General features: G+C 35.8%; 1 protein-coding gene across 1 annotated transcript in view; it reads left to right on the top strand.

Moving 5' to 3' along the window:
* The window catches only part of OTOG (otogelin), a 107950-nt gene that overhangs the window by 24575 nt on the left and 58148 nt on the right, over nucleotides 1-25227 (top strand). The window contains exons 16-24 of the mRNA XM_027459061.3: nucleotides 1548-1680; nucleotides 2639-2816; nucleotides 4274-4398; nucleotides 5845-6057; nucleotides 7559-7724; nucleotides 8179-8253; nucleotides 10254-10297; nucleotides 11112-11265; nucleotides 22617-22724. Of these exons, the coding sequence (XP_027314862.3) occupies nucleotides 1548-1680; nucleotides 2639-2816; nucleotides 4274-4398; nucleotides 5845-6057; nucleotides 7559-7724; nucleotides 8179-8253; nucleotides 10254-10297; nucleotides 11112-11265; nucleotides 22617-22724 (1196 nt within the window). The remainder of the gene's footprint in view (nucleotides 1-1547; nucleotides 1681-2638; nucleotides 2817-4273; nucleotides 4399-5844; nucleotides 6058-7558; nucleotides 7725-8178; nucleotides 8254-10253; nucleotides 10298-11111; nucleotides 11266-22616; nucleotides 22725-25227) is intronic.

The raw sequence follows: 25227 nt of genomic DNA, 5'->3' as shown, positions 1-25227 counted from the left end.
ACTGGTGCTAATCATCTCTCTGGCTAGTTGCCATGTTATTTAGTACAGGTGTACTTCTTGTGATACATTGGAAACATCCAGTACTCAATAGGTCTCAGACTTGTGCTGCTTCCCACCTGTGTGGTGTCTACTTGAAGATCACTCCTGTAACATGAAACGTGAAGGAATACTAAGTAGCTTGAGATTTCATTTAGGTACGAGCCAGTTTCAGGACTTGCTTTAGGAATGTTCGTAGGCTGTCTCATAGGCAATTCTGTCTGTTTGCGTGGATGTTTCTCTCTGCTAAAGTTTAGAAATTGGCTGTATTAGGCTTTCATGTCTTGCTTTTATCCTGGCAATTATCCACCTCCAAAAATAATTTCAGTAGTTTTAGGTCAAAGTACACTTATTCTTGAAGTTAAAATAAATAGCTGAAGGTTTGTTTATAAATAAATAATCTGTTTGTATGCCATCATAGGTACTAAAATTCCTTAGAAATTCGAAAAAAATGCACTAAAATTGTGAATGGAAATAAATCTATTTTCACACAGAACAAGTATCGTAGTTGACTTCAGTTTTGATGAAAACGCTTAACTTGAATTTGATTCTTGATCTTTAAGCTCTTGTGAAACTTTCTTGTGTAGAACACAAGCTTCCTTCTGTTTTGAGACCTTAGGACATAAGTCCCAATACTTTGCTTTTAGGATTTCAGTTGACTAGCTGGTTTTGGTAATGCTGACATTTGAGTGTGAATGAAGAAGATGAGCGTAGGTAAGGTATATGAGGTTGATCTAGGATTCTTTTTTTGAACATATTTCATGCTGACTGAAGTACAATATTCCTTCTCATGGTTTTCCTAAACGATGTTTTTGACTGACTTAGAGAATTAATATGGTGGTAGGAATAAGCAATGGTAATAAAAATAAGCAAGTCAGGCCAGTTGGATACTGTGTTTTGATGCTGCCTTTCTTTAGTTCAGTATTCATCCAGGGAACTAATGAACATACTCCACAATTCTTCACTAGAAATAATTAACTTAAATGCTCTTTTAAAATAATGATTTATAAGATGCTTCTGTCTTCCATTACTGTTTGCCTTTAAAAAACAACAACAAAAAAGTACACCTTAAAGAATCTGTGCATATCAGAACATATTTTAAATTAAGGAGAAGTAGAAATTCACACTTCTGTGCACTGTCATGTGGATAATGCAGCCTTGTTTATGAGTAGGAACTCACCCTCAGTGGGTCTTGTTTCAGTGGGTCTCATGAATTGTGGGTGTATTTGTACTAAGCTTTGGAAGAGTTTAAATTTCTCTCTCCTAATCCCACTTGAGCAGTGTTAGTAATGTAGTAGAGTTGTACTTAAATATACTTTTGAAATAATTAAACAAACAAACAAAATTCTGTATCTTAGCTGCAAAGCTCTGTGTTTTACCAGTGCACTCTGCTAAGAAACAACATAAAGCTTATAATTTCTAATTTCTCCCTAATAACTTTACATGCACTCTTATTAACATGCATCCTACTTAATCAAATCAAATATGTTTTTAATTGCCTTATTTTGTAGAACCAGGATGGATCATGTATCCAATCAATCAGCATTATTCTTAAACAGGACCCCAAGAGGCAAGTTACTCTGACTCATTCAGGAGATGTTTTGGTTTATGACCAGTACAAAATTAACCTGCCTTATGCAGATGGTAAGGAATAATATATGAGCATATAATGCCTATCAAGCACTGAAGTGGTATTTTAATGCCATATGTATATGTTGTGATGTCATCAGTGTTGCTAATATACTAAAGCTAAGTGATATATTGTTAATATTAACATTGTTCATCTTTGACCAAATGTTTCACAGATTACCTGCTGATGTACTTGGTGCTTTGATATTAATTGTTGTGCATAGCTATACTGAGCTAGTGTCTCTTATGTTAAGATCGAATATTTTGTGTTTCTAACAGGGCCAAATGCCATCCTTCACATTTATAAGATTGGTTAGTTCTTTTCGGAGGGGAAATTTTCTCTGATTCTTGACTAATTTCTCTTCCCTTTTTTGTAAAAAACTCGAGTAAATGTAAGTGGAAGGAGCCCTCTCTTACCCTTTGCATGTAATCTGCAGATGTTCAGACAAGAACTTTTTACATTTTTTTTTCTTCACTGAGTTTTTAAATTTCTCCCTCTGGAAGATTATATCAAGTATTCTACATATGAATATGGGACTGTTCTGTGAAGATCAATGTTAGCTTTACTGAGTGTGATATATGCAAATCACTAGTTTATTTTATGTCCTTTGAGACTTGGCTCTTTGAGAATTCCCAAAAAGGGATTTAATCCAGGAAGAAAATTGCTGCTAGGAGTAGGTTGATTAAAAAGTGAATGAGAATATTATCTGCAATGTCTGCATACTCTTTGGAGCATCTTGGCTTTGTCAAAGAGTTTTATTATCATTAGTTTCTTGTTTTCTGTTTTAAAGTCTGAATCCCATATAATCTTTTGGGATAAATGAACAATTTGGGGAGAATGGGGCTGGAGTAGGTCAAAATGTGCCGTATGTAAGAATAACGTTAAAAAAAAAAAGTGATGTGACAAGAAACAAAATGGAAACTACAGACAGGTTTCCTTTGCCCTTCAACAATCTCTGTTCTTATTCACTAGATTTATTTGAAATACGGAAACTCTCCTCTATATTTCTTCAAGTAAAGACAAACATTGGATTACAGATACTGTATGACAGAGAAGGACTAAGGCTTTATCTTCAAGCTGATGGACGGTGGAAGGATGATACTGTTGGCCTTTGTGGAACCTTCAATGGAAATACGGAGGATGACTTTTTGTATGAATAATTCAAAGATTTTTATTTGTCAATACATGAATATTTGCAGTTAGAGTTGTAGATCAAATCTATACTGAAGCTGCATAGGGGGATAACAAAAATACCTTATTTTGAAGTTTGGTGTTAGTGGATTAGATAGTAGGTTATAGTTTGCTAAAAGAAAGTGTGTAAACATGTTTTGTTTAGAGTATTTGAATATAAAAATACAGCGAAATATATACCATTACTGAGGACTAGTTTATCTGATTGTTTTTGTCCAAAAGACGGACTGGCTTATATTAGGAACTTTATCCCCCCCTCCCTGAAAGCCTCTGTCTCTGTCCAGCTCCAATTCTCTGCTACAAGCTCTAATCTGCGCTATCCAACAGAGCCTCCATTGTTCGTGCCTGCAGGCCAGCAACAGGAATTGGCTGTTGCCTGAGCCTCACTTGTAATGCAGTGAAAGGTGGTCAGAGCTGCCTGAGCATCGCAATCAATCTTAGAGTTTATGCCCAGCTTCCTAGCAGCACATGTCCTGCAGACACTAAATAAATTGGCCTCCAGAGGATGAAGCAGACTAATGGAAGGGGGAGAAGAAGAATGTGAATTTAGAGCATGACAGAATACTTTGTTAACAACAGGGGAAAAAATAAAAGCAGAAGAAGCAGGAGAGATAGTGTCTCAAAGTTGGAAGTTGTCAGAACTGATAGAAAAATGGCAAAAATTTCCATAATAGATCCAAAAATAAAAAAATAAAATATGTATATAAACAGTTTCTTAAAGTTAAAACGATTTTCCATAGACTGTTGTCTTGTGCAACGCATCCACCAATAGTATTACTGGTTTTATGTCTTATAGCATCTTTTATCTAGTGTGTGATGCACCATATTTAAGTGCATAGTTTTGATCATTCTCTGAACACAATATTACCGTCCTTTAGTTACTTTGATCAAAGTCTCTGTGTTCAGTTTCTGCTGCACCTCTGCTTACCCAGGCCTAATGGTATCTAATTGCTTTTGTAGTTATATCTCTGGACCCTTGGATTTCTACCTCCTCCTCTTTCTTACAGGGAGTAGAGAACCTGGGAAGTCAGCTACCAGGAACAGACAGGAAATTGTAGGTAGAGGAGACAGAAGAATAGATCAGGTATCACTTAGGAGGCAGAATTATGAATCAGAAAGTGCAGACTTTGAGGACAAGAGTGTTCCATTTCGCTCTCTTGTGAAAATGGAACTAGGTCTGTTTTGATCCATCCTTTCATACAGAATATCTAATGGTTCTGAAGTGCATCTTCTCTTTCTTTTCTGGGCCTTTGCCTGGAAGGAGAGAGAGGAGCCCTGAAACATTAGCTGACGGTGCGTTGGGGAAAAGTGCAATGGAAGGGGAGCGTCAATCAGCTCTGGTGAGGAAGGTAGTAGAAATGAAACTATTCTGTAAATTCACTGTGTCTTTTGTGACTGACTTCTGTTTTGTAAAAGATCTCCAGTTGGAGTAACTGAAAGCACTCCGCAGCTGTTTGGAAATGCATGGAAAACTTCATCAGCATGCACGCTTGTGCACGATAGCTCACAAATGGATCCATGTGATATTCATCTACAGGCAGGTGGGCAGTGATGGTCAAATATTGTTGACAAATGCATTTCTACTTATTACATCTGTGCTGGGCTTCCTTTTTGGATCGGGAAAAGTAACCACCAGTCCTCCCTGCTGAAAAATGGAGTAATATTTATTTATCTCAATCCCCTAACAAATTATGTAGTGCATTGTTTAAGCATGTTCTGCTACTTGCATAAGCACTCCAAATACCCTGTTTATTTCTAGTTTGCAGTTGCAGTGTGCAAAGCTAGGCATTAAAGGTTGGTAGTACATCTAGCACTGGTGTTGCTGCTAGTTAGGATGGAGACTCAAAAGTATTACAGTACTCATTTTTCAAAATACTAAGAAAATGGAACACTCCAGTTGTGTGCTATGGAGGAGAAAAGGTAATAGAACAATATTTATGCTCTGCCAGCCTTTACATTTGGCTGAAAGGGTTTGACTGGGGAAACATGATATAGTGGCTGATGCAATAAAAACCATATCTAGCCATTAAAGACATTCATTAATAATGATGAACTTGGTAGATCATCAGTTATATTCCTCTCAGAATTACTACCACTTGTCATCTTGGACTGTACAGGCTTCTAGACAAGATACAGGGGTAAAATGATCATTACAGTTTTGACTGTAACTTCAGCTGTGGTAGGAAATCATCATAATTCCTGCTAGGAAATCACCCAATCTTCTGAGTATTTATACAATGTGCAGTGCTAAGAAACTGCATTCTTAATGGTTTGGACACTAGCATAGAAAAAACAGTGGTCAATACAGGAAGTCAGAAGTTCTGGAAAGGAAATTTTGAGGTCCCAGTTTATTCATTTCCCTTTTATTGTGGAGAGTGTCTATTTTTATTTTTCTGGGTACGTTAATGTATCATTTTGATTATCCTGACCACTGTTGCACAAGCATGAAATGCATTCAGAATTAAAAGACTAAGATGAGTGTTGTTTGGAGTTGTTGTAACAAGTGAAAGTGGTTGCAGCCTTAGCCAATGTGAAACAATGGGTAACAACAGATTATTCTTTAAAATGTTGACATACTTGAAGTAGTTACTGGGAATTACTGAAACGAGAAATATCTTTTCTTGTGTGTTTATGAAATACAGTAGTTAGTATCTGGCATCTTGTGCCTAACCCTCATCATTTAGTCAGTTTAAAGATAGGAGTCTGTACCTAGGCACTGTCTGCATATCGTAAGTTGTCCAGATAGCTTAAAATCATTCCAAGAACAAACTCAAATCTATGAGCAGCTAACTTTTTCTGTCCTGTTGTATAGTTGTATTGATATGAAAGGTAGCAATATATATATGGCAATAGCAGGTAACTATTAACATGACTAGTTAGATAACTATTAACATAATTAATAACAATTGCATTGCATAGAAAACACTTTCTCTTCCAAGTCTTCTTAAACTCCCCCACTGAAAGTGTTTAATCTGTTATTTGTGTAGCTTCTTATGCAGCGGAGGCTTGTAGCATCCTTACGAAAGAACTTTTTGCTCCATGCTACCCCTATTTGAGTCCCATTCCCTATTTTGAGCAGTGCAGAAGAGACACGTGCAAATGTGGACAGAATTGTTTTTGCTCTGCTCTGGCCCATTATGCTCATCATTGCCAAAGATTTGGAGTTATAATAGATTTCAGAAGAGGTGTCCCAGACTGTGGTGAGTTGCTTTTCATTTGCACTCTTAATAATTATTTTTGGAGACTTTAGAATTAATCCACTTCTCTCATTTCAAAGCTGATTTTAATTCAGTGTTATCTTCTGATTGTCATTCTATCACAGTAAGATAAGATAAGATAATTCTATCACAGTAGGATAAGGCTCTTTTTCTTGTGAAGAAATATGTCTTTGAATGTCTTTTCCTACCCACATTGCTATTATTCACTAGCTGCGTAAATACATTTGTTCTGTTTTTTGTAGATGCTAGGTTTTATCTAATTCTTTAAATGAACCCTTGACAGAGATGAAAAACTATATTGGCGTATATAGCAATTCTCTCTGTATTGTTTTCAATTTCCATTCTTTCTGACATTCTCCAAGAGGTTATTTTCTCATTGTCTGTGAAACTAAAATGAGTATAAAGTGCTGAAAATGCACGTAGAGAATTGCTGATTTTTAAATGAAGATGAATGGAGGACTACAGATTGCATGGAGATAGCCAAAGCCGACTTCTGTTATCTGCTTTGTAATGAATAACCAGTAGAGGAGTAGATAATATTATTTTTCAGTTTATATGAACTTTTTTAGTGATGCAAAAGATGTTGACAGGAGATGTACTGCTGTTACGCATTTTTAAAAATTATAAAATTAAGGACCCTATAAAGCAGCCCTTAACTGAACCCCCTGATGGTAGGCTTGGATCCAAAAGCAAGGCTAAAAATCTTTTCTAAAGAACATTTAGCAATTTGACATCTGATAATTATCATCACATTGTGTAATTATCCATGTTATAATGCTTGATAAAGAGGATGTTGGGAAGTTCATCCAAGCTGGCTTATCTGTTTATATATCTGGGGGAGTAAAACAAAACAAAATAACAACTACAAAAAACAAACAAACAAACAAAAAAAAAACCAACGGTTTGCTTGAGTTCATTGTGGCATGAATGGCTGTGTCCACTGTTACTAAATGAATCTGTTTCAAAACTTTTAGTTTTCTTTTGCTTTTTTAAAAAAGTAAAATTTATAAGAATATATGTAAAAAGTCAAGCTTATAGGGTTTAAAATGTTTTCTTACTAATATTTCAAGCTCTTGAATTTATTTTAAGCAGGGCTTTATAGGATAGATAAGAAAACTTATGATGGTACTGTGCAACAGCTGCAAAGTGCACATGTTTTATTCATTGCTTGTAATGTTCCCTTTAAGATGTGAGTTTTCCAAAGCCCATGCATGAGAACTATACATTTGCAGAGTCAGAGACAAAAACCTCGAATCGTCCAGTTTCCCCAGTATAAATCTGGATTAACTGCATAGACTTCATTGGACTTGTTATTACTGTGGATTTACATCTGTTTAGTTTATACAGCATGGTGCCAAGATAGCAATGTTAGTGGAATTTAATGTAATTGGGAATGAAAGAGCAGAGATGTTTATCAGAAAACTGTTGGGAGGTACTCGAGTCTCTTGCACGGTAATTTGAGAGCATTGTTTCATTTGGACAGCTCTTTCATGTGAAGATACAAAGGAGTACAGTACTTGTGTATCTACCTGTGGCAGAACCTGCCAAGCACTGTCTGTGCCAGAGACATGCAGCAGTGATTGTGTTGAAGGCTGTGCTTGTCCCTCTGGAATGTACTTGAATTCCAAGACTGAAAGATGTGTAGAGAGGTAGGTGAAGTTGCAGTTCTGACAGTCACAGTCGCTATTTCACACCACTGCGTTTAATAAATGTGTAACCTGTAGATGCTGTGCATTTGCAAAATTGGCAGGATCTTAGAATTACATAGAACATTTATGTTGATCAAAAATAGTTCTGTTGTAGTACTGAAACTCATCCAATGTCACCAAACCTAATTGTTACATACTACCTCTTTCTGTATGTTAGAAATACAAAGATGCCCGTTGATAAGGGGAGGTTCTGCTTTGTTATTAATTGATATGCTATGAGATATATGGCAGTATATATTGGTAGTTATCTAGGTCAATTTATTGCAGCTAAAAAAATATGTAAATCAATTTGAATAGCAATTATTAAGTCAAGGGGAATTTTCTACTTTCAATTTATGAGGTAATCACTACAGTTGTTTTTTGTTTTTTTTTTTTTTTTTTTCTTCTACTCCAGAAATGAATGTCCTTGTTATTTTCAAGGAATTGACTATCCCCCTGGAGATAATGTTATCACATCTTTGGGCAAATGGTAAGATAACTGTTTTGGACAGAACTTCTTGAGGACTTTTGTTTTCAGGTTGCTGTGCTTACAGTCCAATACACGGAAGTGCAGAGTAGAAAGAAAACCTACTGCTATTATGTACATCCATGCTAACATGAAGAGACATAGAAAACTCCAGCACTTTCTGAGATTTAATTATGCTAATTAATTATGCTGTGGTGAATATTTGTCTGAGTGCACACTGATCATGTGATTGTCCATAAATGGATTTTTTTTAAGAAATGACTGCCAAAAAAAAAAAAATCTTTGCATTGATTTCAGTGGAGTTATATTGGTATTTGGCAGCTTATGTTTATAGGCTCGTTGAGAAGAAAGCTTTCAAACATAGTGATTTTGTTAGAAACAATTATGATCTTTATTTTTCTTCTAAGTGCCTCTGCTCTGGAACTTCCACTTTAAAAATGTGATTTCCTCTTCTGTTTGTCTATGGTGTAGCCTTTCTGTTCATCTGTTTTCAACCAGTTGTTTTATAAACATTTTGACTGAGATGCTGACATGCCAACAGTTGTGTTGCCTCCCTGTTAGTCCCTTTGGTACTGCTTTGTCTTTTGGCTGAGTTACATCCAAGTCCTTGAGCTAGAACACTTTACCTGCAATTCTTTGTCGTGTGCACACAATCCTGGATGTAACAACAGAGTGTCTGTAGCACATGCAGAATCTAATTTAGGATTTGTTAGCTGACTAGCAGCAGGTGTACTGGAGGCATCTTCACTATTGGGGGGGAAAAAGAAACAAAGGAAGAATGGTGTTGAAGTTGGTTGGCTCAGGTCCTCTTCTAGTGAAGCATAAGTCCTGAACTGAGGGCACTACTACTGTGTTTTTCCTTGGTAGTTGCTATTAGACTTGCTACCATTTTGTATAACTAAAAACTAGTTTGGCTGTAATCAGAGTAGGCCATATTATGTTATTTAGTACTTCCTTGCATACAATATCTTGTCAGAAGGCTTGAGTTTTCTGTAGTTCACTTGTTCTCTTTGCTGTAGCATATCATGTAGGGAAAACTTGTCTGTTCTCATCTGTGCAATATATCGCAATGTAAAAGATGTTATGTTATTATAAGCTTCATAATGCACTTCCTTTTTCTATTTGTAATTTTCATTAGCATAGGATTGTTGGGGTTGTTTTAGTTTCTGATTATGAACAGATGGTTCTAGTTAGTTCTGGTAAGAAAATCACAGTAGCTTGCTACGCTAGATTCCTATCACATTACAGAATCAAGATTAGTTTGGGACAACATGTGTATAAAAATTAACAAGTGCAATTCAGTTTCCTCTTTGAGAGAAGTCAGCCCAGTTCAGTACAAAAAATTGTTGCAGTCTCAATAGCTTGTGATTGTACTATATTCAGCACTGGGGTTTTACGTGTGGGTATGTACAACTGTTGTTATTGTCAACATTTTCACATAAGCTAATAGCTTGCTTTCCAGCAGAGTTCTAAGCTGCTGGTAAAGAAAAAATATTGAATGGTTACAACAGTATAATGAATGTTCATGAGTATATGCCCAGAACAGGGTACCTTGCTGTAACCTATATATATATATATATACACATATATTTTTTTTCTCCATTAATTGCTGCATTTTCTTTTTAGATTATGATGATCCCATTATGAAAAGGGCTTGGTTTGCTATTATTGCACCAATCTGTTTGGGAGCAGTATAGTGATTTATTTCTGTAGGTATTTTTGTGTCAATCCTAGTATTTTAACTGCTCATAATAACAGTTATACTATGTGACTGTTGCTATTTTTCGGCCTTGTCCTGCATTTTGTGTTGCACAGAAAGCAAAAGATTGAAACGTAATTAATTATCCTTATGCAATATATACTTTCTTCTTGGTTCTAAGTTTCAGTGAAAACACGTAGTCCTTTTTTATTGATTTGTACTGCGTGCTTCATTATAATACAGAAGACAATAACACTTCACATCTTTCTGGCTCTCATTGCATCTTCATGTATTTTTATTGCAGCCATTGCAGGGATGGAGTAATGAATTGTGATAACAACATAATTGGTGAGTGAAGAGGTAGAGGGAGAAATTACTTCAGGTCTGCTTAATATGTATCTGTTAATATCTGTGAAACTCTTTATGTGCAGTAGAAGATTGTGCAATATACAAATGAGTAATTGGCAGGATGAGACCCCTGATTTAGAAGTTATATGTTTACCTTGAAAGCAAGTCTGGTATCAAGCAGCAGCATAATTGTCTGAAATCCTGTTAAATCTGGGCTTTTTTTTTTTTTTTTTTTTTTTTTTTTTGTAATGTATATGAACTTAAAATATGGTTTTAGGAACTGACTGCTGTCAGTAACTGTTCACAGAAAATTTTCTTTACCTCTACAAAATCTGAAAAAATACCAAAAAAAAAAAAAAACATACATAAAAAGAATGTAACAAATACTTTTTCTATTACAGCATATTTTGTATGTTGTTACATATTATTGTCTAGACTATGGTGATGGTAGTCCTTATGCTTCAGTGAGAAAGGTTTTTATTTGTTTTCATTTCCAGAATTACCAAGTCTTTGGCCATTAGTTGAAATTTCTTCCCCCACACAATTGTGGTGGTTGTGCTGATTAGCAATAATATACCCCTCTCCCTAAGAAATCTTAATAATAAAACCACAACAAATCAAAATTCCTTTAATGCCCCACAACTGCTTTGGATATTCCTGTTGCACATAATACTAAGCACAACGCAAAAGCAATCATGCAATAAAGTTATCTGTGTAAATAATTTATCTCATACCTGTATTGGATATGAAATTTCAGAATTTCGGGTGTGAAGACTAATGTGTTTGTCTTTTCTTTTTTTTTTTTTTCCTGCAGCACACAGCTGCCCAGTTGGACAGATTTATATTAACTGTAGTAATCCACAAGTTGATGCTGAACTCAGCAGAGAGAGAACTTGTGAGAATCAGCTGCTAAACCTCACTTTCTCAGCACACCTTCCATGTGTTTCAGGTTGTGTATGCCCACCAGGGTGAGTATTTTGTGTTGTATGTTAGTGTACAAACATAGATGACTAACTTCAGTACTGGTTGAGTAGTTAATGCTGCTGAAAACATGCCACATTACTACTTGGAGAATTTGAGGTGTAAAGGAGTGAGCATTATGCTCATGAAGGCTTACCACAAAAGGTACAGGCTACTGAACGTGTAAGAAATGGTAATCTAAAAGACAGGGGGAGTCAAAGATCTAATACCTCACAATAATAAAAACAACATACCTGGAAACAACATAGCAGGAATATAGAAAGGGTTTTGAAACTACTTGATTCAAGCCTTGTTTCTTGTATGATTCAAGCCTTGTATGAATCTACAGCGGATTCATATATATTTACATATTCTACAATATTTTGTAGAAATTTCTCTAACTTGGATTTTGAATATTTCACTAAGGGAGACATTTTTTATTCCTAGACGTTGTTTGCAGTGTAGTTTCCCTTGGAGGGATATTTAATCAGTCTCAGGAATTTGAAAATGAAAATGTGTAATTTTTTTTTTTTTTTTTTGAATCAAACATTATTGTTGAGAGATTTTTAGAGATAAAAGTAATAATTATGTATTTGTTCTGTTTTGGATGGTATTTAGTCCTATAAGAACATAGTTTCAAGTTTTTGACTATTGTCACTCTAAAATTAACGTTGGTAACTTGAAAGCATCCCAAAAACCAAGAATGAAAGCCAGATTCTCAGTCAAAATGAATTGAAATAGCTCGGGTGATGTCTGTGGGCCTACACTCATTTACATGTAAGTTTTTCTATGCTATGCTAAAAGATTGCTATCCAGACTGTTGTATTTCATTTTAACATTCAAAACCATGAAATTTCAAACTGTTCACATGAAGTGGAACCTGTAATTCAGTCCAACTGAAAGTACGGTACCATAGTGAAAATATGCAGCGCTAAAATTTTGAAATTAAGTTGAGGCAGACATTTACAGTATTTACAGCTTACTGTGACTTCTGCCAATATAAATCTGTGTAGGTGTATGAGTGTAGGACCTTATCCTCTGCACTTAGGACAGAACTAGGAAATGGTACCACAAGCTTAGGATCTGGACCAGAAATACCAATTGGTACTGATGAAGTAGAAATGACCAAGTATTTGTTTCTACTCATCTTTCTAGGCAACCAGTTCTTCCTGGTGAAATATAAAACTGAGTTGACACTGTCAACTTTACAAGAGAAAAATAGCCATGGAATTTCTTTGATCTTAACATTAGTTCGTGAGCTGAAATCATTAGTTTCATTTCTTTGTTCATGCTTTTGTTCCTTTTCTGAGATCTTGTACCAGTTTAACCCAATTCATTTATCTGTAAGCTAGCCTGACTAAAGCAGTAGTTGGGTCAGGTTAGCACATTTTGTTCTTTATTTGATTTAGGTAAACTAATGAAAAACATTGTGCAGAAAAGTGTATATATCACAGTTAAGAAACATTTAAAGGAAGCTACACTTTTTTTTTCAGAAGTGTAGTGAGGTGATTATTGTATCATGGTACCCTGAAAAATACTTAACACATACATCCACAGAAGGAGAAAAGTCCTGTTTTTACTGAATTTGGTGTTAAGATTTCAAGAAGCTAGTGTTTTTATTTTTAGCCTATCTAATGTCTAGAGTCTGAAATATTTTCTCAAATATTTCAAAATACTTCCAGCAGTACTCATTTGTTGTGCTTAGGGTACATTCTAGTGGAACTTGCATGAAATAGAAATTAAATACAAAATAAGCATATCATAGTGTAAAGTAGCAGTTATCTTTGTGGGTGTCATTCACATGACCCCATTTTAATCTGTAGCGGATAGATCAGACACAAGTAATTATACTGTAAGTACTTCAATTTATGGGAGGTAATTCCTACTCTGAGTTACTGTGCTCACGGTGTAAAAATTATGATCATGTAGTTTTCTTCTGCTTTAGAAGCAATTGAGATAGAACATTAAATCTCCTAAAATTACTCTAAATCTCCTGAAACCTCCTGAATTACTCTACTCTGCTTTTCTAACATTTGTAGAGCTACGCTTCTTTTTTAAATAAGCATTTCATTTGTGTTTTTCTCATTATTTCTCATCTCTATGTTTAAATAATATATATGTGTGTATGTATGTGTATATATTGTATGTGTGTATATATATATATATATTATTTTTTTTCCTGCATTCCAGAAAACTATGTAATCTGTTCACAACAGAGCTTGTGTAAATTCAGCCTTGGAGTTGCATTTTCTGTTTTTCTGTTTTTGGGTTGCTATGATTCAAATGACTTATCCTATGTCCAGAGAAGGGCGACGAAGCTGGTGAGGGGCCTGGAGAACAAGTCCTATGAGGAGCAGCTGAGGGAGCTGGGCTTGTTCAGCCTGGAAAAAAGGAGGCTCGGGGTGACCTTATTGCTCTCTACAGGTACCTTAAAGGAGGCTGTAGCGAGGTGGGGGTTGGCCTGTTCTCCCACGTGCCTGGTGACAGGATGAGGGGGAATGGGCTTAAGTTGCGCCAGGGGAGGTTTAGGTTGGATCTTAGGAAGAACTTCTTTACTGAAAGGGTTGTTAGACACTGGAACAGGCTGCCCAGGAAAGTGGTGGAGTCACCATCCCTGGAAGTCTTTAAAAGACATTTAGATGTAGAGCTTAGGGATATGGTTTAGTGGGGACTGTTAGCGTTAGGTCAGATGCTGGACTCGATGATCTTGAGGTCTCTTCCAACCTAGAAATTCTGTGATTCTTCTGGTATGAAGACAAGAGTCTTTAATTGGTCTGCAAAGAAGAAAAAACAGTATTATCATTGCATACTGGCATGTGTATCAAAAAGCATAGCTTAAATGTATGCTGTTTTGTGCCTGTCCTTTTCTATTAGTTTTCCGTGTACTTGAGTCAGGCCAACAATGAACTCTGAAACCACCAGCTTTTCATTCATCATTTCTTATAATCTGTTTATAATCTGCTCTTAGTGTTGCTGAAAACAGTCATTTTCAATGTGAATGAAAAAAGAAACTTAACTGTATTTTCTCCTTTCCCTCCTTGACATTATTTTACCTCAGACAGCAGCAAGAGCTGGATTTGGCTGTTTTATACCTTATAAAGTCTACAGTTTCAAATACTGTACTGTATATGCACTGTATGTAGCTTTTCAAACTGATAGTTAAAGTCTAACTGGAATTTTTGGTGGTACTGTTCTAAAGACCATAAAGAGGTAAATGTTTTATGTGGTTGCATGTCTTGGGATTTATTAACAATATCATAGCATCAAAGAGGCCGCATATGTAATTGCATATTTTGTAATTGTAAAAATACATATGTAATGTCATGTTGCATATGTAATTATTTTCTTTCTGAAACACACTTGCCTCACATCTAAAACTCTACAAGGAAATTTGATCTGCTTTTTTTTCTTTTTCCTCTCTCCCTACTCAGTTTTCCATACAAAGCAGGGGTATTATCTTTCAGGTACACCTCCCACATAGCATGTGGTGAACACAACTTTGGGGAAGCTATATTTATTTTTTACAATACTATTTTGAATTCTTTCTGGACATGTACTTTTGTTTCATGGTCTCATCTTGTGCTTAAAATAAAGAAAATTGTAAATATCTATCAAGATTCTGAAGTGTACAGTTCTCTCTTGCCATCTTCACTGCTTATGTTTTGTAGACATTTTTCCACCTTATGTTAATGTAAATAAAACTTACTATTCAAAACCAGTAACGGATGACTGATCAGTTGCATGTAGAAGGGAGGAATCCACCCTATATGGTGGATATATCTATACTCTCTATAGGTACATTTGCTCTCTATAGGTACATTAAAGGAGGCTGTAGTGAGGTGGGGATTGGTCTATTCTCCATGTGCCTGGCAACAGGACGAGGGGGAATGGGATAAAGTTGCGCCAGGGGAGGTTTAGGTTGGATGTTAGGAAGAACTTCTTTACCGAAAGGGTTGTTAGGCATTGGAATGGGCTGCCCTGGGAAGTGGTGGAGTCACCATCCCTGGAGGTTTTTAAAAGAAGTTTAGATGTAGTGTTTAGTGATATGGTTTATTGGAGGACTGGTTAGTGTTAGGTCAGAGGTTGGACTCGGTGATCTTGGAGGCCTCTTCCAACCTAGATGATTCTGTGATTCTGTGATAATGTTTGTGTACATGCAGACTTTCTGTATGTTTGCTCTGAGTAGATTATAAATTTGGTGTTCTTCCATTTTAATACATGATTATCTGTGTCTGTTTCACTGCTTGTTTCAGTAGTGGTCTGTGAAACTCTGGCAAAAAGCTGGGGTATAGAAAGCAAGACCTGAGTACGGCAAAAAATAATTTTTCTTCTAGCCTGTCTTCATTCTCCCTACCAAGCAGCTGTTCTTAGAAGATGGATGGGAATAGAAATTTAAGAAAGGTGATGAAACCCTACTTCAGCTTCTAAGCTACTTGTGTGGCCCAGCAGTAGTGGTAAAGGATACATGTAATTCTTGGGTCTGCAGGAATCAACCATTCTCAATACTGTAATTCTGAGAATCCCTGGTATAGATTTGCAGATGTTCCCTGTGAATTGGCCCAGTAGCCACAAAGAAATAAAAAAGGACTGAAAACCTAAGACAGGTTTTGTTGCATGTTAAGGATTACCTTGTAACACTTCTGATTTTTTTTTTAATTGGTCAGAGATTGAATGTGACAATATTACAGGTTTATCTGTCTCATGGTTCATGATAACGAACCTGCAGGCTATACTAGACATAATGAAAGAAAGACAAGTCATGGAAGAAGAGATTCTATATCTTTTAGAAAGCCATTTTACCCACATCTTAGAGGGCACTGCTGATTAACTATAGGAGTCTGTTTTATTATTATTATTATTTGTATATAAAAATATTAGAAATTACAGAACTTGTAACATGGAGTAATATAAATGGCTTTGCCTCATCACAGAGCTGTGGATTTGTCAAGATATTTTAAACATTAAACAATATTGGTTCAGCCTAGTTAGGCTGCACACCTTGAATTTAACCAGTGATGTCTGATAGCTATGGTATTCTATTTTTATTTTTTTATTATTATTTTTTTTTCTCCTGAGGGATTTATTTTAAGTACACCATGTTCTAATAGCACTTTAATTTATAATTAACTTATAATTATTATAGAAAAATATAGTTATAATATATAATAATTATATATATTATATTTATATATGCATATTCTCTCCCCCTACAACCCCCCCACACCAAATTCCAGTCACACCAGTGTTGGCACACTGAGTTATAGTCATTCACACATCACAGACCCAAGTTTTAAACTTGGGCTATTTTAACGTAATGAGAATTAATAGGTCTGTTTCTTTTTCCATCAGTTGTTGCTCCCATGAAACAAAGCTATGAGAAGATAGTAAACTGAAAGCTTTAATGTCCTGTAACTGTAATGAAATTTGTAATTGAGGAAGGGATATTGTGACATATTGTTTTTCCTCCAAAAATGTCAGAATTGTCACTGTATTTCTGAGCTGGTATACTGTATCAAATAACATGTAAAGAGCTTAAACACATTCTTGAAAGGTTTTCTTCTAAAAGAAAATTCATTTTCTTATTTGCAGAAAGAAAACAGTGAATTTTACATCATCTTATAAACATCTGTAGAAAAACCAATGTAACAATGAGGGAAGAATGCAATTAAGGTTCAAATACAAACTGAACTAGGTAGTAAGAAAACTTGTATTAGTAGAAATTATTGCATGCATTTTTTGTTTTAAAGTGTCTTCTTACCTGATTTCAAAGTCGTTTCATTTTGGAATATGTCAGTGTTTTTCAAAAGGCTTACTAGTCATTTAAGAAGTAAAGTTCACAATTTATTATTCTTAACATGAAAAAGGAGTGTCCTGTTCATCCTTCTCTTCTGGATGGTAGTGCCATTGTGAGAAATGTTTTTAATCTTTTCCTTTTTATGGTTTCAGCAGAGTTTTAGAGAAATCTCTCAGGAAGACTTAATGTTTTTCAGGATAAAGGGATTACCCCCGTGGGGATACCATCATGGCTTTCCAGTCTGTTATTTGTTCATGAAAATACAATTGCAAAGCAACATTCCTGTGTTTGGGTGTTTCGGGAACTGATGCTTATCCACATCATTTTTCATGCTGATTTGTATCTCTGGTGGCTGTAGAATTGCAGCATGCTAAATGTATTGGGTCGGAATTCACTTCCAAAGGGTATATGTACCTCTGTTGCAGTGCCATAACAAGCAAACCCAGTTCTTTTTTTATTCTGTTCTGTTAAACAGATTTGCTGCTTTCCTTAATCTATTTTGTTGTGCTGTTTTTCCTCTTGCAATGTTTCCAAAACCCTCTTGGTCCTGCCACTTTCTAGTTCATTAGCTGCAAATAAATATTTTTTTCTCACTGTATTTTTAATTAGTTGACAGTAGAACTTCTTCACTGGTATCATTCAAATTCTTGAGTACCTTTTCATATAGCCTTTGTTTTTTTCACATGTATTTAAGGAGGCACTCATTGAACTTTGTCATCTGCTTTGAAAGGAAGATTTCTGTTACACTTGAAGTTTCTGAATTCCTTTTATTACCAAAAATGCATTATCTATTTCAACTTGTTCGTTACATCAGAAAAATTGCATAGTAAAATACCATTAAAACAGTAGTGGAGTATTTCTGTTCTTATTTGTTTCATTGAGAGGAAGAGAAGATCATGAATCAGTAAAGCCATCTTTGTCTTTTTGTTTTGCTTTATTTTTAATTTCCAGTACCATTCAGGGAGATACTTGATCTGACTCTTAAAAAGCTGATGATAGTATTTACTGGGAAAGATAGCTAAATCCACCGAGCCACCAGCTCTTCCATGTTGAAAACTGTTCAGCTGTCTTCAGGCACTTAACATGTTTTTTGATACAGATTAAGAACTCAGAAACCAGGAATATACTTTGACACATATCTTCAAATACAGATTTATATTCAAAAAGTATATATTTAAAAAATAAATAAAATCTTCATCCTGTAGAAGAGTATACTTCTTATCAGAAGCGATGTGTGTCTAAAGAAACTTCAGCCAGTGATGGCAGATCAAGGACAGCTAATATTATTAATTTAGTCATTCCCATATATATATATATATATATATATATATATATATACATATATATATACACACATATGTATGTATATAAAAATTGCGCCTTTCACCTGAGTCCTGTCTTACATGATATTTAGCACTGAATTGCACCTATAGTTTTCTAGATACTTGGGAAAAAAAAAAAAAAAAAAAAAAAAGGGGACATAGCCCTGAAGTAATGTTGGTAGAGATGAGGTACAGCTGAAATGATGTAGAAAGGTATCAGACATCACAACAATCACAGTCCATGGCTAACTTACCTGTGAAATATGCTGGGACAACCAGTATGCTTCCTTTCTTTCAGTCTTTCCTTGGGATATGCTTTACTTGAAAAAGACGGTGTCTAACTGCTTTCTCCTGCAGTGATCTCTGAGATGAGTCCCACCTTATCACACTGCAGAAACTGTGAGTGGGTCAGGGGAGATGCCTGCTTTGAACCCTGTTTTCTCTGATGGTCTTCGCTTTCTGCCCTCTTCTTGTATTCTTTCTCCACAACTCAAGCTTAAAAAAAAGAAAAATCAGTGCCGATAGAAGTGTTCCTGCCCTCATTCTTTCAGTCACCCTGCTTAATGCCTGTAATATTTTTCTAGTTAGAAAGAGAGATGTTGATACCAAATCCCTTTCTTGCCATGCTCTGAAGTTATAGCATTCTTTCCAAAAGCAGTACCCAATTTTTATGATTCTGAGAGTATTACACTGGTGACTTGTGAGCTAATTTTGCCCTCCTCTATCCACAGTTATCAGTAGAAGGCAAAGGGAGGCAGGACCTATGTTTTGCTTGAGGGATTTTTCAGAGTAGACGCAGGCAACTGGGTGAGCCAAATATTCAGAAGCCTCTAGAAAGAGCTGAAGGGGAGGGGGGGAGGTTCTGCAAAAAAGAGGTTGCAAAATACGGAAGTCTAGATGAATCTTGGTCATTCTCTCTCATGTTCTTGTTCTCACCTACCTTCTGTCTTTAAGCTGTCACTCCTGTTTCTTTTAATTTCTTTTTATGCCCCCCTCTGCTTAGCACCAGTATTGCTGCTGGTGAAGCTGCATGCAAGGGTCCTACCAGCAAAGGATGAAACTGCAGAAGTGCAGGTATCTGACCATCTTAGCTGAAGCAGGGGTATGATAAAAATGCTTAAGCATTCTGTGAAATGTCTGGTGCTTGGTGAATTTACTCAATATTTCTTTATTTAAAAATAAAATATAAGAATTGGTATACTTTAAGTACCCCCTTCCCCCCCCCAAACAATTAAGAAAACACTCAACATCTGCTTTTGTTGTTGTTTGTTTATCCAGTTTTCTTGTTAGGGAAGTCGTGTGGGGGTGGCTTTCTGGTATTAGAAATGTCCTGCTGCTTATTTCATTCTTTTTATCCTGTATAGTATTACTGACCTTTGTAGGATGATTTGTGGAACCCTCTGAGAGCAGATTTGTTGATGGGGCAAAAGTGCTCATTGGCTGCATAAATCAGTTGGCAGTATGCTATTGCCCAAGGGTGTAAAGAACTGTGTGATGCACAACCTGTTAAAAACTGTTCTGGCAGGGGCTGTTGAAGAGTTACTTTGTTATTATTATTTTTATTATTATTTATTTATTTATTTAAAATTCTGGCCCAAATCTGTGGGCTTTGCAGAAGCAAAGAGATTTTTGTTCATTGCCATTGAGGCATGTTGCTTCTAATGATGCTTTTACTGAGAGTATTTAAATATTTGTGTGTATGTGGATGAGAAAAACTACAGACAATACTGAAATAGTAATGAAACTGAATATTGGTTAAGGATGGTGCAATAGGATAGTTGTCCTTGTATCTTTGCAGTGCACTGCAAGTTGGACAGTAAAGTGTGTTAAGAAAAATGTCTGATACTTCAAAGTAGAACAATGTGAGGCCTGCCATTTAATTGTGGTGAATTCTTAGATCATTGAAATCTATCCACTTGCTTGGCTTCACAAGAGAGAAAGCTGTTATCACCTGTTTTAACCACCCAGAAGAAGATACTGTATTTAATGTTTCCTTGTCAGTGTGATGCTCTTTGTGTCTGAATGTGCTCTCTTCAGTTCTGACCTTCAAACCAGTGGGAATTTCAGTCTCCCAGTTGATTGTCTTCAAGTGGCACAGTAGTTGAAATAAACATGGATTACAAGAAACACTTCACGTATCTAGGAGGATAAGTTTTTAAGTTGAATGTAGTTTTATTTTCTTGATGTTTGTTCCTATTAAGAAGAGCTATGGAGTTTTAAGTTTCCATCAGATATAAATAAAACACTGAAGAAACATCTAAATCATAGTTCACAAAGCAGAAATTCATTAATATGAGTAAATAAAAAGTTCTGCATTGAATGCAAATTTAGATCTTTCCTTTTGCATACCATGGAAATGAAACAGCATCATCGCTCTGGTTGTCAAAGATCTGCCTTGCACCTCTGATCTGTTGTCCGTGGTGGAGTGTCTTGCCCAAACTGTAGTGCTAAGTGTCAGAGAGGTCTAATTTGTTTTCTTCAGGAAACTGTAGGAACACAGGAGACTTCGCGTAGAGTTTATATTATTCCTGAGAGGTACTGTAATTCCAAATGAATTTGGCTTGAAAAAGAAAAAAAGATTATCAATTTAATAGCAACACTTTAAGAGATTTTTTTTTTCTAATAGAAATACATTTCAAAACATGCCATTTAAATGCAAGGATAATTTTAGATTGTATGTCACCTTTAAGAAATCCTTTTACTATGTAATTAGCATGGTACATAGCAACTTTCTGCAGCTTTTTATGTTGTATCAAACAGGATTCTGTGCAGGAACAAATACAGAACACAAAATAAGTTGGAGCTACAGAAGTTGAAGTCACTGCTGTAAACTTGTAAGAGTTCACATTCACAAAAGTCACAGTTTTTGTTTGGCAGATAAATTTGTCATCAAAGGTGTTCTGTCAGTTATTGCACCTGATCCTGATATCTGCTTGCCTAACAAATAGCATTAAAATATTTTAGAGAAATGAATCAAGCTTTGGAAGAAATACAACTGTGTTGTTAGGCTCAGTGGAAAAAAAAAAAAAAAAAAAAAAAAGCTTTTTAAATAAAAACATTCAGTATTTCTTGCATATTTCCTGAGATTTATTTGTAGAATCTGTATGTGATCTGTGAATTATCAAACAATTTCAATTTCACTGGGTATCATTAAAAGCAAAAAAAATATTTTACTTTAAAGTTTAGACTAGTTGCTATATGTTGTCTTGCTGGACAAAAATTCCTCTATTCTTTCTCTGCTAATGGAATTGTTTTCCACATTTTTTTTTTTAATTTCAGCTTTTATCTGGTGCCTTAGGAGATGTAATTATGAACACAGGTGTATAGCTTGAACTGCATTTTCTTTTTTTGTCTTGAATTGCAAATAGCTATGCATATGGTTCTCTGTGTTGTCATGAAAATTTCCTTTGAAGTCTGTGGGAATGTTTGTGTTAATAAAACTAAGTATATTCATGATTTCTTGCTTGAAGGTAAGCTGCTGTTCATACAGTAATATGTACTTAATTCATTTCATGCATCTGGGAAAACTCTTTTGATAGTTATTAGATTATTCACAAAGCAAGAGGTTGCCAATGGATATAGTAAAACTATGCAGCAAATGGAAGCTCTCTTAATTCTAGTAAGGAATAAGAAACATGCATTTAATTAATTAATATGCATTTAGTTAACACAGATTCTTAGAATAAATAATTTACCGATTTTTGTTGGGCTCATACCACTAGAGCAAAGCCTGTGATGACTCTTCCATCTCTTGGAAACTCTGCTTCAGTTAGAACCATAGCAGCATGGAATAGTTTGAGTTGGAAGGGACCTTTAAAGTTCATCTAGTTCCAAGGCCCCTTCCATGGGCAGGGACACCTATCCAACCTGCCCTTGAACCCTTAAAAGTTAAGTTAAAAAAGTTAAAAGAAATCTGGAAAAGCTTGGAGGAGATCTGGAAAAACTTAGATTGCTGGTTGGAGGGTTGGATGTCCCAAGTGCTAGTAGTTACTAAAGATACAATATGCAGATACCTGTGAAAGAAAATTACCAAATTACACGTATATAAATATTAATAAAATCGTGCCTTTTCAATATCAGATTTTAAATGACTTAAAGATTTTAAATGGCTTATTCAGATTTTAAATGGCTTATTTCTCAATTATAATTATAAAATTATTGTAAAGTTTAGGAAAATACTTCTGCATGTAGATACCAGGTTTACTTCTATTGAATGTATATCTTTTTTTGTTATTATTATTAGTCTTGTTAAGCATGGGGATGTGTGCTTGGAAGCAGATGAATGTCCATGTTCATGGAAAGGAAAGGAATACTTTCCAGGTGACAAAGTGATTTCTTCGTGTCATACATGGTAAGTGCAGATCTAGTTATGTGTTTATTTAATTTTAGTTATTTAGCTCTGACTTGATTATTGCTCTATTTTTTACCTTCATGTTTTGTAATCATTTCATACTAGATTCTAATAAATGATCCACCCTAATTTTGTATTTCTGCTCATTCAAAGAACTATTAAATTGACTTTTTTTAGGGTTTGTTGTTTGAGGAAACTTTTACATTAAAAACAAAACAATATGTTGTTTGGGGATGGAAAGTTGGAAAAAAAAATGGCAATTTTCAATTTGGGAAAAGCGTGATTTAGAAAAATCACTGTTTTGATTGTCATTCTTTCAAGATAGTCAAAATGAATATTCCTTGGCCAATGTTCCTAGAGTACAGGAAAAATTCTTCAAATATTACACCCAAGTGACATTTGTTAAATCAAAACTTCCTTCTTCTGCATTTTAACATTTATCATAGAATCTAAGCAGTCTGAGAGCCCAAAACATAAGCGTGTGGACTGCTACAATGATGAGTTCAGGACAGTATTGAGCAATTCCATTTTCTGAGCATAGTAACATATATTGTTTGGCTTTGCGTGTGGGTAATATAACTGATGAATGAATTGGCATTAAAAGGAAGTGTTCCACTAGACTTTGGTTGATAGGACCACTCAGTGATATGCAGAGACCTGATCCTTTCACTGTCCAGTGTCGTAAATATATCTCATTCTCTGTAGCTATGTTACTCCGCAGTATCCTTGAGTGCTCTCAGTAGAACATGGTACAACATTTCAATAAGCTTCACTAAGGCTAAGATGTGAAAATATACCACATCTGCATAATCCTGATACAAACTTGTTTCCTGATGGAGCCACCTGTTCTCTTTGTCTACTGTTGAATGCTTCAACTTGGCACTAAGTGTTTGTTTAGAGCCTCAGAAAAATCAGCTATACTGTCAAGTATCAAGATCATGTAGTAGTGCTGTAGCCTTCAGCTTATCAGCAGAGCAGTTTCTTCCTTTTGTTCCCTTCTTTTAGCTTACCAGGAACATTTAACTGGTCTCACCTGGTAAACTATTGCGCCTGGCCTGTGCAGCTCACTATAGCCTCGCACAGTGAAGGCTTGTCCAGTCAGCGCTAGACACTGCCTTGTCTGGATATCGTTGCCCCCTCCAGCCTTGTGCTGACTGCCTACCTCTGCCTCTCGTCAGGTCCTCAGTATCTGCTCTAGAAGATATTTGTAGTCCTTTGGTCGACTGGTGAAGCGACTTACAAGCCATCTCCACTGGGCAGGCAGGTAAAGCGACCCGGGTTATTCACCCCCTTATTTCCAAAGGCCTCTCCAATTGGACCTGGTGTGTGATTGCTTGCATCAGAAAGAACTATTATATTCCATTTAATCTGTACGAGAGTTCACCAAAGGCAGCAGCAGTGCAGGTGAAAAGACTGGATATTAAGCCTTCTGTATTTTTTTCTGAGGCCAGGCCCATTAATTCTGTATAATCCTCATGGCTTTTCAAGTCTTCCACATCCAAGAAGCAAAGACAAGTGAAGTGATAATGACTTTTTGGCAATCATTTGTCCATTGACACGGAGTCTGCAACCACCTCTGCTTTCTACAGAAGTGACACATTTGATGCAAAGTGCAAAGGTCTTTGAGACTGCTTTGTATGCATGCTTGAGTATATTTGATATGTCAAAGGAAAAGTGCATTTTTGCTTGTGCAAAGCGTGAGAACACTCAGCAAGACCATTTAAACAGTCATAACAATTACAATGACAATAATGCTATTTAATGCACGGAAATAGTGTCAATTATCATTCATATCTCATTTAGTATGGGCAACATAACTATTAATCTGACTTGTCCAACAGTAAAAAGACAAATTAAGTAATTTCTTATATTGAAAAAGTACTAATGGAATCCCAGGGACTTTTGAATCTATCACAGGAGTACGGCTGAACTGCAGTTCTGTGTTTCCCAGTTTTTGAGGTGGATTAATTTGGTTTTCAGTACAACAGCCAGAACATATACTGGCTAGATTAAACAGTTTATCAAGTTTGAGAACATCTAAGGAACCTGAACGTGCATAAGTCCATGGGGCCTGATGAGGTATATCCAAGGGTCCTGAGGGAATTGGAGGATAAATTTGCTAAGCTACTAAACATCATACTTGAGAAGTTCTGTCAGTCCAGTGAAGTTCCCACTGACTACAAAAGGGGACATAAAAATCCCATTTTTAGGAAGTCAAAAAAGGAAAACCCAGGAAACTACAGGCCAGTCAGTCTGACCTCTGTGCCTGGCAAGATCATGGAACAGATCCTCCTGGAAAATATGCTAAGGGACATGGAAAACAAAGAAGTGATTGGTGACAGACAACATGACTTTACTAAGGGCAAATTGTGCTAGACATTTTTGTTGGCTTTCTATGATATGGGGCTACAGCACTGGTGTGTAAGGGAAGAACAACTGATGTCATCTATGTGGACTTGTGCAAAGCTTTTGCTGCTTTCCCATATGACATCCTTGTCTCTAA

The sequence above is a fragment of the Anas platyrhynchos genome, chromosome 5 (genome assembly GCF_047663525.1).
Source record: "Anas platyrhynchos isolate ZD024472 breed Pekin duck chromosome 5, IASCAAS_PekinDuck_T2T, whole genome shotgun sequence".
Classification (NCBI taxonomy): domain Eukaryota; kingdom Metazoa; phylum Chordata; class Aves; order Anseriformes; family Anatidae; genus Anas; species Anas platyrhynchos.
Note: the sequence above shows the minus strand (reverse complement) of the source record. Positions and strands in the feature narration are given on the sequence as shown.